We start from the raw sequence: 23,866 nt of genomic DNA, 5'->3' as shown, positions 1-23,866 counted from the left end.
TGCAACACTAGGATTCATTTGTTCATTAAACTATATACACAGCAAAAAAAAAAAATGCATGTAACGTATAAAAAAATAGGTTTTTTTTTTGTTTTTTTTTTGTTAAGATTTTATTTATTTATTTGACAGAGAGAGACACAGCGAGAGAGGGAACACAAGCAGGGGGAGTGGGAGAGGGAGAAGCAGGCCTCCCGCGGAGCAGGGAGCCCGATGCGGGGCTTGATCTGAGCTGAAGGCAGACGCTTAACAACTGAGCCACGCAGGCGCCCCTAAAAAAATAGTTTTGTTGGAAATGTCAAAGAATGAACATATTAGCATATTAACTTTTGCAATTCTTTCCTTCCAACTTTCTTCAAACCACTGAACAAGTACAGATAATAGTATACTGCTCACACAGGTGATTTAACAATTCCATTCCCAAGAGACAATATTTCCCATGAATTTTAGCAAAAAGATATTTACAAAATGCTATTTTACTACCTCTTATACTTTAACATATATCTGATATTTCCACTAGATATTTCAAATAAGGACTTAATCTGTTCACTGTATACATAGCAATCATTGAATTAAACTGTACACATGTAACAACAGTTATAATCTGAAAGCGTCTTCAAACTATGAACATTCTGGCCTAAAATCTTCCTTTCTCTCCTTCTTCCACTAACCTGGTGGACTATAATATTCAAATTTTCAGAAGACAATCTTTCGTAGGAATTTTAGCACAAAATGTAGAAAATGTATTAATTTACTAACTCTACTTTTGTTGTATACTGGCAACCTCTTTAATATCTAGAAAAACTAGATGTTGTAAAGGATGACTCAATTGTGTATTTATACACTATATATCCTGCCGAGTTAAAAGAAATGCATGAACATAAGGAACAATGGTTAATTTTGCCTTACTATAAACACACTGGCATAGAATTCTCTGCATTTCCTTCTCCTCCCTCCTCAAAACAGTGCACGAATACAATGTGTACTGCTTGAAGAGACAGTTCCTCCATCCCCTCCCCCCCAAAACAATATTTCATATGAATTTTAACAAAAATATATTTACAAAATGTGAGATTTTATTATCCCTACTTTCAACATCTATCAGGCACTTTAGAACATCTAGAAAGATAAGATATTCAATAAAGCACTCAGCACTCTCAACCATATATACAGTAGTGAGGAAAATGCACACACAAAACAATGGTTATAATATGAAGATGTCTTCCAAATATGATCAGTCTGGCATAGAATCTTTTTCTTTTCTTCTTATACAACGTGAACATCTAACATCTGCCTGTCATTCCACTCCTTGATATTTCTAGTCCTATCATGCAACCTGCTTGTGGCTGACATCATCAATTATCCGTGATGCTGGGACCACTGTCTGATTTTGTGCTTAGTTTTCCTTCCCAATTCTTGGCCTGTATTTGATGTTATGGCATTAACCTTCCACAAGGCTTCACTCTTTCGGCCCTAGGCCAAATCCCAACTTTGGAAATAACATCCCAATAGAAATCTTTACAGACTTTAAATTTCCCTAAGTCTCAGCCAATATGCTTGTATAGTTTGCTTTTTTACAAGTTGAGGCTGAATTCTAGCATAAATATAGCATTTGGTTAGTCCTTGAAAGCCACCCTAATTGGATTTGATTTGAAGATTCATATTATAAAACTCACTCAACCAGACCTTTCAGTCTCTGAAATTCTTAACCATAGGAGGACGATAGGAAGTCAGAAGTGTAAATTCAATGACATTTTTTAACAGCAAGAAAATTGAAAAGTAATCTAAGAATTGGAAATTTCTTCATCACATGTAAACTTTTAAGAATCTGCTGTACATGGCTAAGTTTTTATTTGCAACATTATATAATTCAATTCACCAGTGTTTATTTAAAAGAAAAAAGTGGCCTAATATTAATTTTTAATCATTTATAATGAAAAAATTTCCATATTATGATTTGTGAGTCAAAACAAGCAAATTTTTTTTCTTTAAAGGCTTTTTTCTATGTTCTGCAATCATGCTAAACAAAAAATTTTCTCTTCTTCCCCCCATTTTGAGATTTGTTTACTAAATAAATCATAGGATGTTTTATCATATATTCAAAGAATATCTAGCCAAGGAGCTTATATGTATAAACATAAGTGACACAATATTTTACAAAAACTGACCTACCTCTGAACCGCAAATATGTTTTGCTCAGTACAGTGATACAACTATGACTATGGATCTAATAGCACAAAGAGGCTTAAATTTACATACATTATTCTTTAGGAAATACATAAGATGCAATCACAAAAATGTGTTTGGAGTATTTATTTTTCTTTGTAGTTACATTTTAAAATACATACTTTCCAAAAAAGTTTTCTGCACAAATTTGACCATTTTAACTATTAAATTTCTGCTATCAGAAGACTGGTCCTTTATCTACTATGTGCAAGAACCAAAAGAACCCTGAGTTAAATAAACTGAGGCTTTGGAGCTAACAAAAAGAAAGGTGTATTTACACACTGATGCTATCTATGCCTCATGAAAATAGAGAAAGTGTTGAGCTCTGGAAATGGTGATCTCTTTCACTTACCAGTTAGCAAACCCAAAGAAGGATTCTAAATTGCATGTAATTCTATGTAGCTGACAAATACATACACATTTAGGATCTAGATGCATTCTGGTTTAGGTTTTTTGGGTTAATGCCTACTGGTTGTCCCTTTTCTCCACATGATGGTACTCCATAAAGTGGGACATGTAGTGTTGGTTCCCATACACGGGGCTCACAAGGCTTATAGCTGGGCTGATGACTGCCACACTGTGCCAGAAATTTAACTCTTGTAAGTGGGAAGGAATGTTCAGGTCTGAGTAGGCCTCTTGCTTCTATACTCTCTAAAACTATTTTATTTGGTAGATCCACTGATTTCATAAATCTATATTAGGTTAGGCTGAAATCAGAAATATGTGTCTTACTTTGACCATCAAACATTTCTGGATATAAGTGTCAGAGATGAACTGCATAAAAAAGATGAAAGGCCTCTCCTGGTGGGCCTGCTTCTTTTCTTGCTCCATTTTGGTATTAAAGGTATTTGGCAAATACTGCTAATTATCCCTCATTCATTCTCCTTAATTCCCTTTAATAAAAAAGATGCCCCAAGTTTTAGCTTGGTACATCAACTAAGCAGCTAGATATTACCTTTCTCAGCCTACCTCACAGCTATGTGAGGCCAAATGGGATTCAGGTCATTGGGATGGGAATATAACTGATGTGGGAACTTCTGATTATGTCCATAAAGAAAAGCCTCTTCCTCTGGGCTCCCTCTTTCCTCCTTCCCAACATCAGGGAAAATGGCAACAAATAGAGGAGCTGGCTTGGACCTAGAGATGGAGCTGAATATTAAGGATGGTTGGGCCAACCCAGCAGCCTGGTCTCTGGATGAATACATAGAGCGGAATCATCCCTTTAGTCACACAGATGTTTGCTTCTGGACTGTTACATGAAAAGGAAAGAAACTTCTATCTAAATTAAGCCACTGTATTTTGAGATCTCTTTGTTACCACAGCTTATTCTATGTTCTAACTAATGAAACAACCCAGAAAACCTCAACTACTAGCAACATCATCATCATTTTCATTGTCATGATGATATAATATTTGTTATCAACTGATGTATCAACTACTAAACCGCTCATGTCAAGATTACTTTCTTAAAAATCCACAATAACAGCATACAGGGTAATATATGCAATAGAACACACGGTGCAGGTTATAATGACAATGGCAAATGTGCATCCTGAGCAGCACGTTTGTGCTGAGTACTGTGCATGTGCAGACTTTACATCTCTTCATTAAAGACTGGAGTATCAGAGAGGAGGTGACATGCCTATGGATCCTTTGAGAAAGGCCAGAATGTAAATGGGAAATGAAAATGGAGAGATGTGACTAAAGTGTGGAACCATAAGTTCTATCTCTCTTAGACACGCATTTGCTGCTAAGGAGCTGGTACTAAAATAAATCGTTAAACTAACATTGACAGTTTCAGTAAAACTTGAGGGCAAATATACTACCCACAGAGGGCAAATATACTACCCACAGAGGGCAAAAAGGCACAGGAATAACATGCATCATCCAATTTGTGCCTTTAGGTAAAATCCATCAAGGGTTCAGACTGCTGTGGATCAGACCTGTGTTCTGCCACTCCTCAGACTCAGAGCAGCTGCAGGCTGACAGGAATTCCTGGCAGTGAAGTTGTCTTTAAATTTTTCTGTGTTAACAGAATTCCATTTCCAAGGATTTTTAATGCAGCAATGGAATATATTAGAATACTTGTATTATGCACTAGTCCTGCTTAGCTACACACAAAAGAGTTTATTCTGGATTCAGGGCAATGTCTCTGGGTCTTAGAAGTTTCACAGATGTGTGTAGGGCGCCTGGGTGGCTCAGATGGTTGAGCGTCTGCCTTCGGCTCAGGTCATGATCTCGGGGTCCTGGGATGGAGTCCCGCATCGGGCTCCCTGCTCCTTGGGAGCCTGCTTCTCCTCTGCCTCTCTCTCTCTCTCATGAATAAATAAATAAAATCTTTAAAAAAAAAAAAAGAAGTTTCACTGATGTGTGTATTCCTTTGTACAATCTGGAAAAGGGGCCAATGTGAGAATTTCTCCTTGGAAGAGAAAACAGCCTCAAGCATCTGAGAGCTTCCTGCCACAATTGTGCCCTCCCCTGAGAAGCTCTAAATCTCCTCTCCAAATGTATGAATATGTATAGAGGATCTTACCTTTCATGCCTGAATACATGGGGCATGTACTGCTGAAAATCCCTGAAAAAAACAGACAATACAGGAATGTGTCTGAAAACACTCATATAGGGACAAATCAAATGACTCTAACTTTATAAAGCCCAGCAAACTGAATGCCTCCTGCCCACAGATGTTGAAAATACAAGTTATTCATTTTAAATGTTTATATTTACAATTCACATTAGTGAAATTATCATATTCTAGCAAGGTCACTCTAATACTTTTCTGACCTCTCTATTGTGTCTCATCAATCATTCACTATATTAAGTCACTCTTGAGGGCCAGGCACTGTGACAGGTCCAAGTCACCCGTGACAGGAATGCCTTCCCATTTATACCATAATACCAGCTTTTACTGTGTGTTAGAGTTGGCTGGATCCAGGGGCACCTGGGTGGCTCAGTTGGTTAAGCATCTGCCTTTGGCTCAGGTCATGATCCCAGGACACAGAATCTCAGGACACAGGATCCCAGGACACAGGATCCCAGGAGGCAGGATCAAATCCTGTGTCGGGCTCCTTGCTCCTCAGTGAGCCTGCTTCTCCCTCTGCCTGCCGCTCCCCTTGCTTGTGTGTACTCTCTCTCTGACAAATAAATAAATAAAATCCTTTTTTTAAAAAGGGGGTTGGTTAGATCTAAAGAATAATGACAATTTGTCCCTGCTTTTATGAAACTTAGAAGATAGCTAAAGAGCAAGACACAAATACGACAAGTTTAGCACTTTTTCAGAGATTTCAAAGGCCAGACTAATTAACTGCTAAATAGAATGAGTGGTATAAAAAATTAGTCAAATTCCTAATAAGGCGCCCCTGCTGGGGGCCAAGAAGGACTTTCCAGTTATTGTCTCACCTAATCTCCACAACCTCTGAAGTATTATCCCCGTTTGGGGAAAATGAAGTTAGAGAGATAAAGTAATTTGACTAAATTCATGCAATGAGTAAGTGAGGGGTCTGGAACTGGGATCCAGACCTGAATCCTCCAATGACTTGAATTCAGTGGACCAGTTAGACTCTTCAGGAAAAGTGACCTGACCTAAGCAGAGTCTTAGAGGAAGGCACATTTGAACAAAAGAAGAACAAGGGCCTTCAGAGTTAGTGTCTGAGGTAAGAAAGGACTGGCAGGTGGGAGCCTGAGGCTTGCCTGCCTATCTAGGAAATGCCTCAAATCCCAGGAGTGGTTACTTCCCTTTTGTTACAGTATACAGTGAGCTAAGCACTGTACTCACTTCCCATGTTTACATTTGCTTTCTGTTGCACTGGTGGTCTAATCATGTGGGTTCATTTTGGGGACAGAAAAAACTGCATTCTATAATTCAAATTAAAAGCTCTCAGTTTCTTTCTATAGAAGGGCATCTGGATATTAGCATTTCCAATTGTGCCTAGGAATCAAGAAGTAGATAAACACATCGAAAAGTTGACTTTTCATTATGTCCTTGAGCAGATCATTGCCATGAAAACTTTAGTCCAATTACCGTTTATGCTGAAGACCTAAGGTTCCAATAAAGCTACTAAATTTGTAAAGAAGATTCTGTTTTAAACCTGCTGGAAATTTCAAGCTGGTATCTCCTAGGGTTTCCAAGATACAGTTGTCTCCAAATTGGCCCTTTGTGTTGTGCCCTAGGGCAGCACAGCAGTGCTGCAATTGTGTCTAATTAACCTCCTGCTAAACGCAAAATGTCAGAAAGGCAAATCACCAAACTAGAGCAAGATGCTGGGTTGTTGTTATTTTCAACAAGGGTAGAACTAGCTGTTTTAGGTTTTGAGGCAACTACTCAGAAATTTGGCAGGATATTAGCTCATTAGTATTAGGGTATTTGCATGTCAAAGATGAGATTTGAATAGGTCTTAACTTTGATGAGGTTACATTTTAAAACCAGTAGCTGAGAAAGACAAAGATTATTATAGATGAATATTAATTTAAAGGAGAAGACTTTTTAACCAAGTTTGGTTCCATGCAAAATTCTGTTCTTTGTGTAACCCAAGGTGACTATCATATATCACAGCTGGATTTTTTCTTTATTTAATAATGTAGGTAACCAAGGGGGGGGAAGCAAAAGACAGGCACTATAATTCAGCTGGTAGAGGCCAAACTATTCTGCAGCAACAACTCCTAAATCACAGTGGTTTTAAATACCAAAGTTTTCTTTTCTTTTTTTTTTTTAAAGATTTTATTTTTTTAAAGTAATCTCTACACCCAACATGGGGCTCAAACTCACAATACTGAGATCAAGAGTCGCATGCTCCACTGAATGGGCCAGCCAGGCACCCCCCAATTTTATTTTTCAATAGCACTACATTTTCACTGGGTCAGCTGGGACCCAATTTGTAGGAGGTTACATCTCTGTACTGCCACAATTGCCAACTAGTTTTCTATTGTTGGATATCAAATTACCACAAATTTAGCAGCTTAAAACAATACACACTATCATCTTACAGGTTCTTTGGGTCAAAAATCCAGGCATAGTTTAACTGGGTTCTTGGCTACCTGGTCTCTCACAGCGCTGCCATTAAGATGTCAGCCAAGGCTGGGAGTCTCATCTGAAAACTTGAATGGGGATGGATCCACTTCCCAGCTGATGTGGTTGTTGGCAGGATTCAGTACCTTGCAGGTGGCTGGAATGGGGGCCTTAGTTGGTTGCCATGTGAGCCTCACCACAGAGCAACTCAAAACATGGCAGCTTGCTTCACTAAAGCCAGCAAGGGAGAGAATGTGCTAGCAAGACAGAATTTACAATCTAATGAATATAATAATGGAAATGATATCCCATCAGCTTCCCTATTTCCTATTGGTTTATATCAAGTTACCAGAATAGCCCATACTCAAGAGGAGGGATTGCACAAGGACATGAACTGCAGGGTGTAGGGATCATTGGGGGTCATCTTAGATTCTGTCCACCACCCAGCAAGACAAAAAAAAAAAAAAATAGTGAACATGAGAGGCCATGGACTGGCTCTTAAAGATGTAACACCTCCACTTATATTTCATAGGCCACATCAAGTCAAATAGCCATATCTGTCTTGGGAAAGGGGGCATGCAATCCTATGATATGCTTAGAAAGAGGAAAAACAGGGGGTATTTGGGTGGCTCAGTTGGTTGAATGTCTGACTTTTGATCTCGGACCAGCTCTTGATCTCAGGGTTGTGAGTTCAAGCCCCACATTGGGCTACATGCTGGGAGTGGAGCCTACTTGAAACAAAAAAAGAAAAAGAAAGGAGAAACAGAACATTTGCCAATAGTCCCAATTACAACCACATTTTGTCTATGAAATAAAATCACTTTGGTCTCTATAAGGAATTCACTAGTTACAAACAGTGCATAAAATAACAGGTTAAAAATTAACCAATGGGAAGCCAGGCCTGCTGAAAATGTCTCCAGATTTTATTTCTTTAGAAATATTCCCAGAGGGGCCCCTGGGTGGCTCAGTCAGTTAAGCATCTGCTTTCGGCTCAGGTCATGATCTCAAGAGTCCTGGGATTGAGCCCCACATCAGTCTCCCTACTCAGCAGGGAATCTGCTTCTCCCTCTGCCCCTCCCCTACTCAAATAAATAAAGCTTTAAAAAAATTAACCGGGCGCCTGGGTGGCTCAGTTGGTTAAGCATCTGCCTTCAGCTCAGGTCATGATCCCATGGGCTCAAGCCCCAGGTGGGGCTCCCTGCTCAGCAGTGAGTCTGCTTCTCCCCCTGCCCCCCTCCCCTGCTCATGCTCGCTCTCTCTCTCTCTCTCTCAAATAAATAAAATCTTCTTAAAAAATTAACCAAGAAAATTACACCATTACACACCATTGTCTTAATTTGGGTTCCCCTAAAAGCAGACTCTGAGATGAGAAACTGAGTGTAAGTATTTATTTTAGAAGTGATCACAGGGAGTGAGGATGTGAAAGAGGAAGGGAAGAAAGCTAAAAAAGGGTGTGTGTGTGTGTGTGTGTGTGTGTGTGTGTGTGAGAGAGAGAGAGAGAGAGATAACAGTTGCTATTGTGGGCAATTGGGGCTCCAACCTTGTGGAGTATTTCTTGCACAAGCAGGGGGAGCGGCAGAGGGAGAGGAAGAAGCAGTCTCCCCACTGAGCAGGGAGCCCAATGCGGGGTTCAATTTTAAGACCGTGGGATCATGACCTGAGCAGAAGGCAGACACTTAACTGACTGAGCCACCCAGAGGCCCCTCTGGGAATATTTCTAAAGAAATAAAATCTGGAGACATTTTCAGCAGGCCTGGCTTCCAGCTCCAACATATTATTCAAAGAAGCTAAGACCTCTTGAATCTTATTTTCCTTATCTATAAAACTGAGGAAATTTGCTCCAAAATTTTCTTAGGTCTTGTAAAAATAATTTATTTCTGATACACATACATCATTATGTTATTTAATATGAGATCTACTTTACTCTGGTGCCTTTGAGTCTTTCTGTGACATTAGAGAGAAACTGAAGTCCCACCATGACAATGTACTATGCTAGACACGTTTAGGCAGACATATGAGTAAGAATCATGACACCTCTCCTCAGAAAAGCTTTTAGTCATATAGGAGAGACAGACATGTACACCTTTATCCCGCCCCCTTCCCCCCCTCTTAATATCACCCACGTCTGTACTTGGTATTCAGAAGAAATATGTGCAGCAAAAGATACAATAAAGTGCTATATTATTTCTCTATTTATCTTTATTATCTCCAGAGAGAAAAACATGCCAACATGAAAATCAGTGACAGGTTAACTGTCCCTTTCTCCTCACAAAGGAAATGTTTCAAATGGTTTCTTAGAAAAATTCAGTCTTGGACCCCTTTGTGACTTCCTTTAAAATAAAATTAGCATAGCGAACTGAATTACAAACAAATGCAGCGCCATAGGCAAGTTTGGACTAATCTCAGAAAACAGTGTCCTGTGTTAGAGAACTTCTGCATGTTGCGGGCAGTGGATGAAACAAAGGGAAAGCGGCTCTGCCTCACAACCTATGCTGCCTCTTCTCATGAGATTCTCACTGTTCCCTGGAGTCATGATTCCAGATGTTGAGGTCTTGAGAGTAGCTTGCTGAGCAGAGCTTCTCAAGAGATTGGTACCTCCATCTAGGGTATGGTTGCCAGATTTAGCAAGTAAAAATACAGGATGCCTAGTTAATACGAATTTCAGAGAAACAATAATTGTTTTTACTGAGAGTATGTTCCAAATATTGCATGAGACTTATTTATACTCAAAAATGTTTTGTTGTATCTCTGAAATTCAAATATAATAAGGCATCCGTGATTTAATCTGGCAACCCTACCCTACAGAGCCTTTCCAAAATTTGTGGAGGGAAACTTTTTCATCACAATGATGGAGGGAGCAGGGATGCTGGATATTATTCATGTGTTGAACAATCTTACATAATAAAGAACTGTCTCATAGCCACATGACTTCTGAATATCTCATTGGACACTCATTAAAACAAAGTAAGCTGGGATGGTTTTCAGGTACAATGAGGTTTGTTTTTTTTTAACATACAATGGAATCTTAAAAATAAGAATGCAACAACTTATGTAAATTAAAGGATAATTTTACTTTTTGCTCAGTATGTTACCAATAGCTGTTCATCATTCCAGAAAACCGTGTATCACCTGTGGCAACAGTGTCTGTGGTATTTGAGTCACCAATATACCACACCTGAATCATTTGTAGCTGTCACCATCACAGTGCTTGGATCTGTGTGTGCAAGCACCTGATTCTTCATTACTCTTGCAGTATTATTGAGCTCAAGTTCTTACATGTTAAAATACTGTATTATGAATTATTTCCTTTTATTTCTCTTTTACATTGAAATTAGGGCATTATATATTTTGTTCATATTGCAGAGACAGATTATGTTACCTATGAATTTCATCTCAGGACAGTAAAGCGGCTTGGGTCTGATCAAGTCAATACCCACTGCTAGAGGTGCCCAGGAATTTAGATTTGTCTACTATGCCACATGGGTAGGCTCCAGGGCAAAAAATAACTTTGAAGGGAGAAAGGCTCTAAAATTTTAATAGAAAAATCAAGATGACATCACTATGCAAACACACTGCAACCTCTTCACCTCTTCCTTTCTCATCTCTATAAATCCCTCTAAGAAGCATAGATGCTCAATCTTGATTCTGCTTTAAAATTTTTTAAGCGTTATTTTTTTCCTAAGCTTTTGGATAAAAATTACATCATTGTATGTTGATGTATTTCTTTGCATTAATCAAAATTGTGTTTTATGAATCCTAGCAGATCTAAATGTAAAAGAAATCAAACCCTGAGGCTGTCCAAGGTTTATTAATACCAACACTTCGGTCAGCATAAGTAATGATAGTGTTGATGAGGGCTTTTAAAAAAATCTACTTCTGAGTGAACACAATGTCTTACCAAGTAGAAGACAGACAGATCTAGATCCTAAAGATATCCAAACATAATTATTACAATTCATATCCTATGCTATTAAGCAATTTGTCTGGCGATTAGCTTTCTATATGGTTCCTTGAAACACTGTTATCATAAAAATAGCATCTGGATATAATCAATGTTGGGGATGCTATGAGACTGTCCTCAGGAGAAGGGGAAAAAATAGATGCTGGTGACAAAGAGGAAAGACAGCAATGAGCCTGGGTGTTCTGGTTATGAAATGTGGTGTAATAAAGTCCTCCGAAAATTGGTGACTTAAAACAACAGTTAATTTAATTATATCGCATAATTGGGGGGGTCAGGAATTCAGGTAAGGCTCAGCTGGGCAATTCTGCTCCACAAGACATCCACTTGAGTCACTTGGGTATTCAACTGGAATTGGTCTGGAGGGTTCAGGCTAACTTCCTTCACATGCTCAATACCTTGACAAGGAAAGTTAGAAGCATAAACATAGCTGGACTCCTTGTCCTCTGCATGTGATCTTTTCTGCAGGGGAACTGGGCTGCTTCCATGGTGGTTCCAAGCTGCAAAAGTGTTTCCTATGAAGTGATAGTAGCTGGTCTTTTAGGGCCTTGACCCAAATACTAGTGCAGTGTCATTTCTGCTGTATTCTATGTTGCTATCACAGATGGTGCACGGATTCAGAGGCAAGGAAAATAGTCCTCACTTCTCAATGGGAAGAGGATCAAATAATTTGTGGCCACTTAACCCATCAGATTTGAAGGAAAAAAGAAGATAAGCAGGTTGATGTACACACATTACACCACCCCAAGATGTCAAGTACCATGTCCATGCAAGAAAGACACTGTAAAAAGAGACAGAGAGAAATGGTGCAATGCAGAATGAACAATAAGATCAGCAGAGATACTGCTTATACTGTGGTTCTGAAGAAGTCTGACAATAGGTTAAATTTACAATGTCATGAAAGATAACAGCATGATGTAACATGATAATGTCATACTAGCTAACACAGAAAAGTACAACAGGCTCATATTTTGAAATACAATACCATGGAGATTACTTCTCTAAAGGCCCTCTTCAGAATAAGGAAAGAGCAGAGCAAAGACAAAAGATTAAATGTTCCCATTCGGACTTCCAAATTAAGTTCACGAAGTTCACTTCATACAAGAGTGTAAGGGTCAGGTTGTTTAGAGCAAGAAGAAATTGCAGTATTAAATGAGCCTGAACTTAGTGAAATCAAAAGGAACAGAGGCTATAAAGTTGACCACAGAGTAGTAAGGATACAGATGTGACAGTTTTGCCAAGAACTTGGGACATGTTATGCCACTCGCACAGTGACCTACAGTGACCTATTCTTTATATGTGTATACCGCAGACATGAGGCTTCTGGGCAGAGAAAAGAGTTCTCTATTGATACAACCAAATCAACAAGAATAACATTACAGCATCTGTCCCCCACACCGATTTCCCAGACTTCTCAATGAGAGCCTTAGAATCTTTTAACTTAGGTGGTAGGGGGCAGAGACTAATGGATTTTCTCCATGTATACACAGGAGAGAAGCAGCTGCCTCAATGCCCATCCCAATAAGAAAGGAAAAAAACCAAAAAACTTCTGATCTTTTGAGGATGGAAATGATGCTGGGTTCTCACCCTAACTGTTTGGATTGTAAATAAAATCTTCCTAGGTGTCAGAAAGCCTGGAGTGTTCCAACTTAGAGAGGTCCTGGTTTCATCTCTTTTTTTTTTTTTTTTAAAGATTTTATGTATTTATTTGACAGAGAAAGAGACAGTGAGAGAGGGAACACAAGCAGGGGGAGTGGGAGAGGGAGAAGCAGGCTTCCCGCGGAGCAGGGAGCCCAATGCGGGGCTCGATCCCAGGACCCTGGGATCATGACCTGAGCCGAAGGCAGACGCTTAATGACTGAGCCACCCAGGCGCCCCTTCATTTCTTTTTATATATAAATTCCTAGGAGGTAACCTAGGCGGCCATCTCAGGATGTTTGGCTTTGGGGGAGATAAGAGAAGTTTTATGATCCTTTCAGATCAGAGCTTTAGCTACATCATTAGAAAAATAAATGGCTACAGAACACGAAAATGCATCCAGGGGAAGTGAAAGCCAATATTCTCGATCTTTGTATCTTTTACATTTCTGTGTCTCAGGAGACTACAGCTTTTTGCAGGAGCACTGAACAATCCAGGGAAGTTTTATTTACCCACAATGATATAACAGTGGTTTCCTGACACACAGAATGTCAATAAAAACACTTGTTAGTCTGGGGATAAAAGTGGAAGTTGGGAAGCCATACATATTTTAAAATGGCAAAACTAGGATATATATGGTGCCCAAGTTAATCAATTTTTATTGCTTTTAGATACATGTACAAGTGACATGATCACAATGACTTAAGTAAATAGGGGTTATTTTTTCCCTCTAACAAGAATTTTGAAGATAAGTAGTTCATCAGCAAGTCCAGACTCCTCCTGGCATCCTATTGCAGTGTTAGCTTATGGCTTGCCAGTTACAAGATGGCTACTCTACCTACTATCATCATGTATGCATTTCAATAAGCAAGAAGGAGAAAAGTCAAAGGCAAAGGTTCATGTCAGCTTTTAATTTTTTTTAAGTCCTGGAAACAAAAGCTTCTGAGAAGCCTATCCAATTATTTCCATTTATATCTTTTTTTTTTCCATTTATATCTTATCGCCCATCCCTAGTGAAAGGAAATCTGAGAAGGTGAATATTGATACTAATCACACTGGTACCCTGAACAAACTGGGTTTCTTTCAGCAGGAAAGACCAGAGGAAGAGCTATCAGAACAGCAATCAGCAGTGTCCCCCATCCTCTAGGCCCCAGTCTAAGGAAGGAATGTAAGACTACAAACATCCCAGGTGACTTGGAAGTAGGCTGGACATGGAGAAGGTTTCTGTCCCACTTGCCGTCTGAATCTGTGAAAGGAGATTTCCTCTCAGTGTGCTAGCATTGTCACAGGGTGGATGGAGTGGGGTAGGAAGGTGGGAATGGCATGTTTAAGCAGGGAGAAGATCTAAGCACAATATGGTGGTCATCCAGAAGTCCATGCCTCCCTTACATGGTACTGAGAAGGGCCATAAGGGCCAGAGGAATGAAAGAGGCCCCAGTGGGGGTGAGGAGATATAGAAGACATGGACTCAGTCACCAGAGGCTCTGGCAGGGACAACAAACATCAGCATCATATTCCTGTCCAAGTCCCCCAAGTTTCCCATATTTTTGCCCAAGCAGGTGTGACCAGATACATCAGCAGCAGATATAGTGCTTCAGAGGCCGATCCCTAAAGAGCCAAAGGAAGCTTCTGAAGAGCCAAGGCAGGTCTGTAGACCAGACATGCTACGCTGACGTAATAGTACATATTGAGGAATGGAAAGAAAGGCTACAAACTTTGAATTGTGTGACTCTAAATCCTGAACTGAATATAATTAGCTGAGAGACTAAATTTTAAACTGAATGTGACTAAATTACCTTTAATCTGCAAAATCAAGCTCATCTTTCCCAATATCTGAAGAAATGGCGAGTAGAGATAGGGTCCTGAGTTAGTTGAATTAAATTAGGGAGATATAAAAAAATTACATTTTTGCACACTTCAGTAGTATATAAATTTAGAATCTACGGTCACAGGTAGAGTTATGATTATGGTGTAAAAGTTATTAAAAGTTAGAAATAAGTGACCATTTCTGATATCTAAGCAAAGTGTAATGATTAAACTAATTCCTTTATTCAGGGCACAAACAATGACTGGGCTTCCCATGAAGAGATTCAGTGCTTCATGCTGGTGGCCTGATTTGAACTACTACAGTGGAGCTACAGACTATCTCTGGGGCTTTCTGAGCATGAGAGAGGGGGCTCCACACAGGTGAGTGAAGCAAGACAGCTTCTGCATGTTCAGGTTCTGAGTAGGGAGACTCTTGTGGAGTATGCATTAGAATGAGGAATTCTCAGCAGTTTGAGGTAAGTTTGGGGGCTAGACCACCTGAAAAGAAGAAACAGAATGTTCCTCAGAACTTGCCTGTCACTGGAGAATTTGTAAGAAATTCTCAGGAGGAAATGATTAAGAGAGGGAGATGGTAAGTTAATAACAGTAGTAATAATAATTATGAATACTTACAACAGCTATTATTGGCTATGAATTTCTACTCCGTGGGAAACATGAAAAATAGTTTATATCTTCAATTCTCACAACAATTCTTTTTTTTTTTTTGAGAAACTAAAAAAGGAATTTGTTTATTGAGGGTAAGAGGGTACAAGCAATATAAAAATCAAAAGCTTATCTGACTTTCTCTGCTTCTCAAATGGGGGTTGGATTTTATTTGTACATTTTCTGAGGGTCCCGATCTGCTCATGGAATCGTTTATACAGGGTGAAGCTGTGGGACAGATTCCTAAAGAGACCCTTCGGGAGAACTCTCATTGGGCGGGCGGGAGTGTTGCTCATGTTGCCTACTTCTTTCCCTTCTGCTTCATGTGTATTACGAAATAGTCATTGCATGCGATGGTGAGCCCAGCAATTAGCGAGAAGAAGCTCTGGAAGCCCTCTTTGCCGTCTCGGCACTGGTCCAGGTCCTTCATTATTTTGTCCACAGCCAGAAGGTCTTTTTGATTTTCCAAAAATCCAGGGAACTCCTTTTCCATGAGTACTCTCAGGTCCTCCTTTGTTAAGTAGCCTTTATCCCCAGCTATCTTGTGAAACGTGAACATCATGGTTTCCATGGCATGTTCCATTTGAGACGGCATTTTGGTGAGGTCTGTTGAAACCTTGACCTGAGGCGCGGCAGGGACGATTGGCTGGCTGGGACCTCTCACAACAATTCTTGCAGGGTAGGTATTTTTATCCCCAATTTTGCATAGAAGGAAACAGACTCAGGGAGATTGAGGCATTTTCCTAGGGCTACACAGTCAGTAACAGGCAGGGTTTAAATCCAGGTCAGTGAGTCTTATACCCAAGCAGGGTTCTTTTCACTGTGCTGTGTCTACTGCACATAACCAGGGAAACAGTCATTTTTAGCCATTTACCTAAACCCTCTCACTCTGGAAATGGGAAGAGGTTCTTAGAAGTGGTGGGGTTTTACCCCATGTCCCTAGATATCCCACCTCCCATTCCTGCCAAAAAGGCTGTGGCTGAAGGTCCCCCATACTTACATGAGTTCCTAACCAACAAAATCTGGGTATATAAGTAGGAGGAACAGGATCTTCTTCAACAGACAGTTTTGTGGTAACAACAAAAGACTCTTGATTCCTAAAAGATGTTCTGTCTTCCTAGTGTAAACACAGTGAACTTTCTGGGATTCATAACCAACTACATATGCATTTGGGATTTTTCCATTACATTCTTTGAGCTACTCCCTCTTAACCTCATAACAAGTGATGTCAACCCTGGAGGGCCACCAGGGAGCACAGGGATTTCATGTGTTTTAAATCTGTAATCTAGATTACAATGGTGTAACTAAGTCACATTACAGTATTGGCAAATATTCAACTCATCGTTTTCTTTGGATCACTGGAGTGCAGCACTAAAATAATCCAAATTTCAATTTTTGGTTTATTTCCCAGAATAGAATTCATTATGTCCAGAGCTTTATGGGTCCCTTTAGGAAGACAAGGGCAGATCTCATTCTACTCAACACAAAGGAAAACAACAATTAAAAACAACCTGTGGCTTGCATCTCCTATATCTAACTTCCTCCTTTGATCCAAATTTCTAAGGGTTCCCTGGGGTGAAAAGATAGGGGAGCTTGGACAGAAAGGAGAGAATGACAGTGCAGTTTATGTCACTAGCCTACCCAGTGCAAATCTTGAGAAGACTTTGTGCTTTTCAAATACAAAAAAAAAGAAAAAGAAAAAATGTGGTATTTATTGACATGTTTCATCAATTAAACTTAAAACTTTGCTGCTGGAGGCTCTTAATTGAAGTTCTTTATAACTTAGCCCACACTTAGATGTCCGATGATATGGATTTAAAATGGAATAATGTCATATCTTGTGTTGCCCACCAGATCCTCAAAAGTGATCCTGCAATGGTGCGCCTGGGTGGCTCAGTCGTTAACTGTCTGCCTTCGGCTCAGGTCATGGTCCCAGGGTTCTGGGATTGAGCCCCACATCGGGCTCCCTGCTCAGCAGGAAGCCTGCTTCTCCCTCTCCCACTTCCCCTGCTTGTGTTCCCTCTCTCTCTGTGTCTCTCTCTGTCAAATAAATAAATAAAATCTTAAAAAAAAAAAAAGTGATCCTGCAAGAATAAGGGAATAAGCCCAAAATGGCAGGATCAAGGCTGGGCATGATTTCACGGTAGGACAAATCACAATGTTTTAGGGGGCAAGCACACCTGGCCTTGGTCTTAATTGGATCTGACAGATGAGGTTTGCCAGAAAGAATTTCTGGAGTAGATTAAGGCAAATTATGCTTGCTGGGCCAAGACTCTAGCCCAGTGTTGGAGTAGAGCACAGGGTGGCTATAGGAAACAGATTCTAGTCCCCTAGACAAGGGAATGAAAAGAGCTAGGTGGGGCTGGGGCTAGGGTTCTAGTACAGCAGGACAGAATACATTCAGAAACTAAAGCAAAAGCCAAGTTATAAATTATAGAAGCACCATCAGGGTGAAGTCTGTAGCTGGGTAAGCCCAAGAATGCCTGGAGGCTTACCCTAGGCACCACAGGTCATGCCACATGCAGGAAGGGGGCATTTAATAGGTTCATGAGTTGATTCATGGATGGTGAGCAACAAGGCTGCCTCATTCCACAACTTCCATGGGACATGTGAAGGACACTCCTTGGCTATCTAGTGGCTGGGACTCAAAGACAATACAATATGAATGAATGGTGTCTACTGGAGTTGTTCCATGCAGTGGCCCTGAGTGCCAGATATTTAGTCTGTACACTGGAGGTCTTTAGCATGGTGCAGATAGAACAGAGGACACTGAGTGCAAATTTCTATTTATTTGTGCACATTTTAGACTGATTTAGAAATAATTCTAAAATATCTTGCTCTAAGTTGAGCAGAGCATATTGCTGAATGTGAAGAGCCAGAGATGCAGTTCAGTTGATGCAAAATTTACTGGTTAAAGGTAAGGACCACAGATTTTTGAATACTAAAGTGCTTTGACTCTGATCCTTAGATTTATTTGTACAAATTGCTCACATGAATCTAGACATTTTTACACAAGGGAGATGAACAAGCAGCTAAGCAGTGAAGCTAAGTAGGCTGAAAATTTGAACCCACAGCATTTCCTGGCTAGTGGAGTACATTTATTTCCCTTCATTGCTAAGTCTTCAGGGTATGTCTGTCCATAACTCCTCTCTACTTTTTTATCCTGGAGTCCAAACTCACCCCCACTCAGACAAAATGATAAACTACACTCTGAAGAATTATAAAGATATGCCCAGAAAATAATTCTCGCTCAGATTTCTTTCTGGCATCTTGTTTGGTCCAGTGTCTGAAACTATGATTGATGAAAGCTGATTGTGATGGCACAAAGCTGGAGTTGTGATCACTCAATGTTCCTTCATCTGAGAAAATAAATCAAGAGGAAAGCATCATGTAGTAGGGAAGTGAGGTATCCTAGAGCTATTTCTGTGGCAGGCCAGGGAACAAGTCACAGTCTCCCACAGAGCCTGAGCCTCTCAACTTCATTTTCATAATCAGGTTAGCTACTTTTCAAAGATGCTCTATGACACTCACATGGGGAAAAGCACGTGTTGCTTGGCTCAGCCTAATACGCTGACAGTGAAAGACTTAGGAAAGCACTTCCCCTCTTTTTTTCCCTTAGTGAATTGAAAGGCACTTTGAAAATATATTTAGTGTCTCTGAACATTTCTGGGCTCACTGCTGATAGCATTTATAGAAGCCACATGGTGATATAGAAGCCTCACTCTTAAAAGCAAGCTTGAGATGAGTGAAAATAATGATCTAAATATTCTGCCCTAACTTGGGTGAGAAGGCGAGCTGAGATGACAGTGGATCCTAGTTACCAGAAACCCAACACTCCCTTTGAGGCCTTCCTCTCCGTCTGTACCCTTTCAATCTATCACCTAGCCCTACTGAGGTTTCCTCCTAAATCTCTCTTGAATCCCTCTACTGTTTCCATCTCCATCACTAATACCCAGCCTTCAGTTCTCATCAGGACACACACACACACACACACACACACACAGTGCACTAAGCCATGGTCTCCTTCCTCCTGTTCTGTGCTCTCACAGTCCATTCCCCACACAGCCACCATAGGTGTTTTTACAATATCAATCCATTCCTTTACTGGCCTCCATTCATACTACAAATACAACCCAAACTTCTGACCATGGCTTTCCAGGCCTTCAATTATCTGACTTCTGAATCTCTCTCCATTTTCATTTCCTACAACTCTCCCATTGTTCATAGTGCTCCAAACACCTTGACCTTCATCCTGTTTGTCCTACCTTGCACTTACTTCTTTCTCTTTCCAGAATGTGCATCTTTCTGATATTGGCTCTTCTGTACCACTCTGATAATCAGATTAAATGCCCACTATATACAGAGTTATTCCTGACCATCAGTAGACTTTCAATCCCTGCCAATCTGTCATATTTCATAGGTTACTTCATCATTTACCCATTTACTGTTAACCTCCAACAGACTATAGGATCCATGAGAACAAGTGTCTCACCCTTATGTCTAGTACTAACTGGCAGGTAGTAGGCACTCAGTAAGTATTTATTAAGTGGAATGAAGTGAATAAATGAAGGAATGACATTCTGGCTCTAACACCTGACTCCTACTTGCTGAGTCCTTGTTCCAGCTAACTGGCTAACCTGCTGTCCAGTACTACATTATGTTGCTTTCCTCTGGTTAAAGGCACCCGAAGAGAGAGTTGAATATATCAGTCCCATTTTGACCTATTCTGCTTTGACTGAGCTCTGCTTATCTCAGTGTGCTAAGCATGTGTATGGGGACCTGACAAAGAGTACCAATATTCCTAATCCAGTTTAACTAGCTAACAGGGGAAAAGGATGGTATGATGGATTAAAGACTGTAACAAATTCATCAACCTTCCTTCTTGCTATATGTTCAGGAAGATACATTCACTCCCCTTGAATGTGGTGACTTCTGTGACTTCTTTGGCTGAGAGAACACTTTGGGAGTAAGGCTGTGCCAGTATGGGGTCCAGGCCTTGGAAGACTAGTAGCTCCCACTTCCTGCCTCTAGGAACACACTCTCTTAGGGCCTTGAGCCTCCATGTGAGAAGTTCAGTTACTCTGTGGAGAGGCCATAAAGAAGCCCTGAAACTATAAAAATGGGAGAGAGGCCCAGCTGAGCTCAGACATCAGTCAGTACAAATAAGGCACCACACCATGAATGAATCCTTCTTGGAGTCTCCAAAGTGAAACAGCCATTAGGTGAATACAACTGAGTGATCCCAATCAGGGCTCCCTGGGGCAGAAGAGTTGCCTATCTGAGCACTGCCCAAAGAATCCAAAAAAAAAATCTTCCAGCAATCTCTACCAGCCATCTACCAAACCCATTAACAGCAAGTAAGAGAGTCTATTTAGCAATTTTTCTTGCAGAGTCAAGATTTCCTTTAGATTGTCTGAATCTGATATGCACTGGATTATAGTTTCTGTCTGTTTTAATCATTGATGTATCTCCAGCAACTAAAACAGGGACGGGGACATAAATACCTCTAATAAAATAAATCATTGCAGGGCGCCTGGGTGGCTCAGTTGGTTAAGCGACTGCCTTCGGCTCAGGTCATGATCCTGGAGTCCCGGGATCGAGTCCCGCATCGGGTTCCCTGCTCAGCGAGGAGCCTGCTTCTCCCTCTGACCCTCCCCCCTCTCATGTACTCTCTCTCATTCTCGCTCTCTCAAATAAATAAATAAAATCTTTAAAAAAAAATAAAAATAAAAAAAAATAAATCATTGCATTAGAAAAAAAATCAAAGAGGCAATTCTGACCTGAGGCAGTCACTCTCTAAAGGTATCAGATCACCAGCATTTCTTCGGGGCCTCAAGCATGCCCAAGTGCTGTTCAGAGATTATGACACCAAAATATTTCATTATAAAAGCTTTACAGTATATTTTATAATATTTAAGAAATAAAAAAAGAGAATGAAGAATAATGTAACTAAAACTCATACACTACCACTCAGCTTAAGAGACAATATATTGCCAAAGTTGTTCAATTCACCTAGTGTGGCCCTTTTTAGGTGTCTTCCCCACCCTCCCCTGCAATATAACCACTATACTTAATTTGATGTTTATCAATCTCCATATATATATATGTATATATATATGTATATATATATTTCATATATATACATACACACCCATATATATATTACATATATATACATATACATACACATATATATAGCATATATATAACCTCTTATACATATGATCGTTTTATAATAATGGTATTATGTGGATATGTATCTTTAAGTACTGATAGTATTGTTTCATGTTTTAAATTGTGTTACTTTACAATATGAATTCTTCTGCAATTTGTCCTAGTCTATATTTAAGAGTACATTCTTCTAGAAATATATACAGTATACATATATATATAGAGAGAGAGAGAAAGAGTATATACATGACACACACTGATACAGACATACCATATATGCTACATTGTAACATTGTTTTTTTCTTTATGGTCCTTCATTCTGAAATACTTCACAAATACAAAAATATAACAAACTCAGGTGGACATACTCCAAGAGGTAAAACACTGCAAATATACTAGAAGCCCTATGTGTATCCTTTTTCCATTGCATTCACCTCCTTTACTCTCCCTCCTGGTCTCCTCCCATAGGCAGAATTTGGTATTTATATTTTATATCTCCCCCAAATATCTAAGATAATTTTTTATTTTTATAAAATATATCATCCTCTTCTACAAAGAAAAAGAAAATACTGACTTTTTGAGGGTCTGGACTTTATGCAGGTGTGTAAGTTCTTTCTTCCTATGTGGAGAAGGCTCTATACCAAGTCTCAGGTCCCTTCACAGCCATTAAACCTCTCCTCTCTAGATTCCTTAAGACTTGAGATGTCCCAAGGCAGCCTGTGGACATCACTACCACTCAGGTTTTCTCTCTCTCCATTTTTGACACTTGTAGATTTCCACTGTTTTCTTGTGAGTTTATCTATATATTTTAAAAGATGTATATTTGACCTTATGCAGCACTCCTAGGTGCTTATAGCAGGAGAGTTTTCAGAATATCTACATCTGCCAAATTTCTAGAAGTAAAAGCCATGAAAATATTTTAAATATATTGTAGTCAGCACAAGCATAAAGTCATTTCCCATAAGAATGTCACAATTTAAATAGCTGACATTTATAAAACACTTGCTTGCTTTTTAAAGAGGTGTATCAATTTCATCTAAATAATTTACTTCATTTCAATGTTAATATCTTTATATGATCATTTTGCTTACATAGATATATTTTTAATTTTTTAAAATAAAGAATAACAGGGCGCCTGGGTGGCTCAGTTGGTTAAGCGACTGCCTTCGGCTCAGGTCATGATCCTGGAGTCCCAGGATCGAGTCCCGCATCGGGCTCCCTGCTCGGCAGGGAGTCTGCTTCTCCCTCTGCCCTCTTCCCTCTCGTGCTCTCTGTCTCTCATTCTCTCTCTCAAATAAATAAATAAAATCTTTAAAAATAAATAAATAAAAATAAATAAAGAATAACAACACATGCCTAATATATTAAAAAAGAAAACTAACAGACTTTCCTTCATTAGGATAAAAACAGAGGGAAGTATTTCAGAGGCAATAAGTAGAGAAGAAGAAAGAAGAAAGAAGAAGAAGAAAAAGGGGACAATCTCCAAAGTGGTTTGGCCAGGCTTAGAGAGAGAGAGAACATTTGTGAATTGGGTTGACTAACACAGATATGAGGAAGGGCCCAACATCTGGAAAAAGGAGGGTTTTAGTGATGATGGTATAAGCAAGTATAACTCTTAGTTATGGCCAGTGGAAAAAGGAACTCTGTGATACCTGGAAGTCTTGTTCTAGAACTACACATAGCATATCAAGCAGACTATTATTCCATCTGAAGTTCAAGTATTATGGTTATAATTGTTTTTTATTGGATGTATGAAGTTGTTTTTATTTTGCTTTGATACTCTTTCTATATTTGAAAATTCTTCCTGATTTACTAAGTATCCTAGCTATCTTCCATTTGTCCCTTCCCCATTATCTAGCCTTTGCCCTGTTCTGGAGGGCCCCTGGAGGCTGATGCACTGTCACCGTGGTCTCTTTTGGACCCAACTTTCAGCTGAGTTCAACCAATGAGAGGCACCAGGATGGGACTGGAGTGTAGAAAGAGAGTAAGTCGAGTTACTTACTCTGCCTTCTTCTACTCAAAGCCACAGCTCCTATCAGGCAATATTTCTATACAGTTACTGTCTCCTGGTTAGGGTAATTCATCTTTCAGGCATCAGGTGGTCCCAGTATTATTACTACTAGCCCCAGGGGGCATTAACACTGCCTATAACTTTATTAGCCTCTCCTCAAATTATCCAACTTGATTATATCATCTCATTTGTGAAGGAACCCTGCATGATATAGAAGAATAATTTTGGTGTAAGATGAGACTGAAGAGATAGCTAAGGAAACAATCATACTAATATGATCAGATTTTTTTTAAAGATTTCTCTGGGAGGAGGCTGGAAAGATGCTAGAGTAGGAGGACCCTAGGCTTACCTCATACCACAGATACAACTAGATAACACTCTCATCAGTATA

The 23,866-nt window shown here is 39.7% G+C and overlaps 1 protein-coding gene across 1 annotated transcript; it reads right to left on the bottom strand.

The window, feature by feature from the left end:
* Positions 1-15,356: 15,356 nt before the first annotated feature.
* On the bottom strand, positions 15,357-15,928 carry LOC110588683 (protein S100-A10-like). Its single transcript, XM_044916986.1, has one exon. It carries the CDS (start codon positions 15,886-15,888, stop codon positions 15,595-15,597), a length of 294 nt encoding a protein of 97 aa, XP_044772921.1. The 5' UTR covers positions 15,889-15,928; the 3' UTR covers positions 15,357-15,594.
* Positions 15,929-23,866: the final 7,938 nt, after the last annotated feature.

Source organism: Neomonachus schauinslandi, chromosome 7 (genome assembly GCF_002201575.2).
Source record: "Neomonachus schauinslandi chromosome 7, ASM220157v2, whole genome shotgun sequence".
In the NCBI taxonomy this organism is placed as follows: domain Eukaryota; kingdom Metazoa; phylum Chordata; class Mammalia; order Carnivora; family Phocidae; genus Neomonachus; species Neomonachus schauinslandi.
This window is presented reverse-complemented; position numbering and strand designations above follow the sequence as displayed.

Excerpts from the sequence above, each read along its gene's own strand:
- LOC110588683 (XM_044916986.1), bottom strand. The coding sequence starts at position 15,888 with ATGCCGTCTCAAATGGAACATGCCATGGAAACCATGATGTTCACGTTT.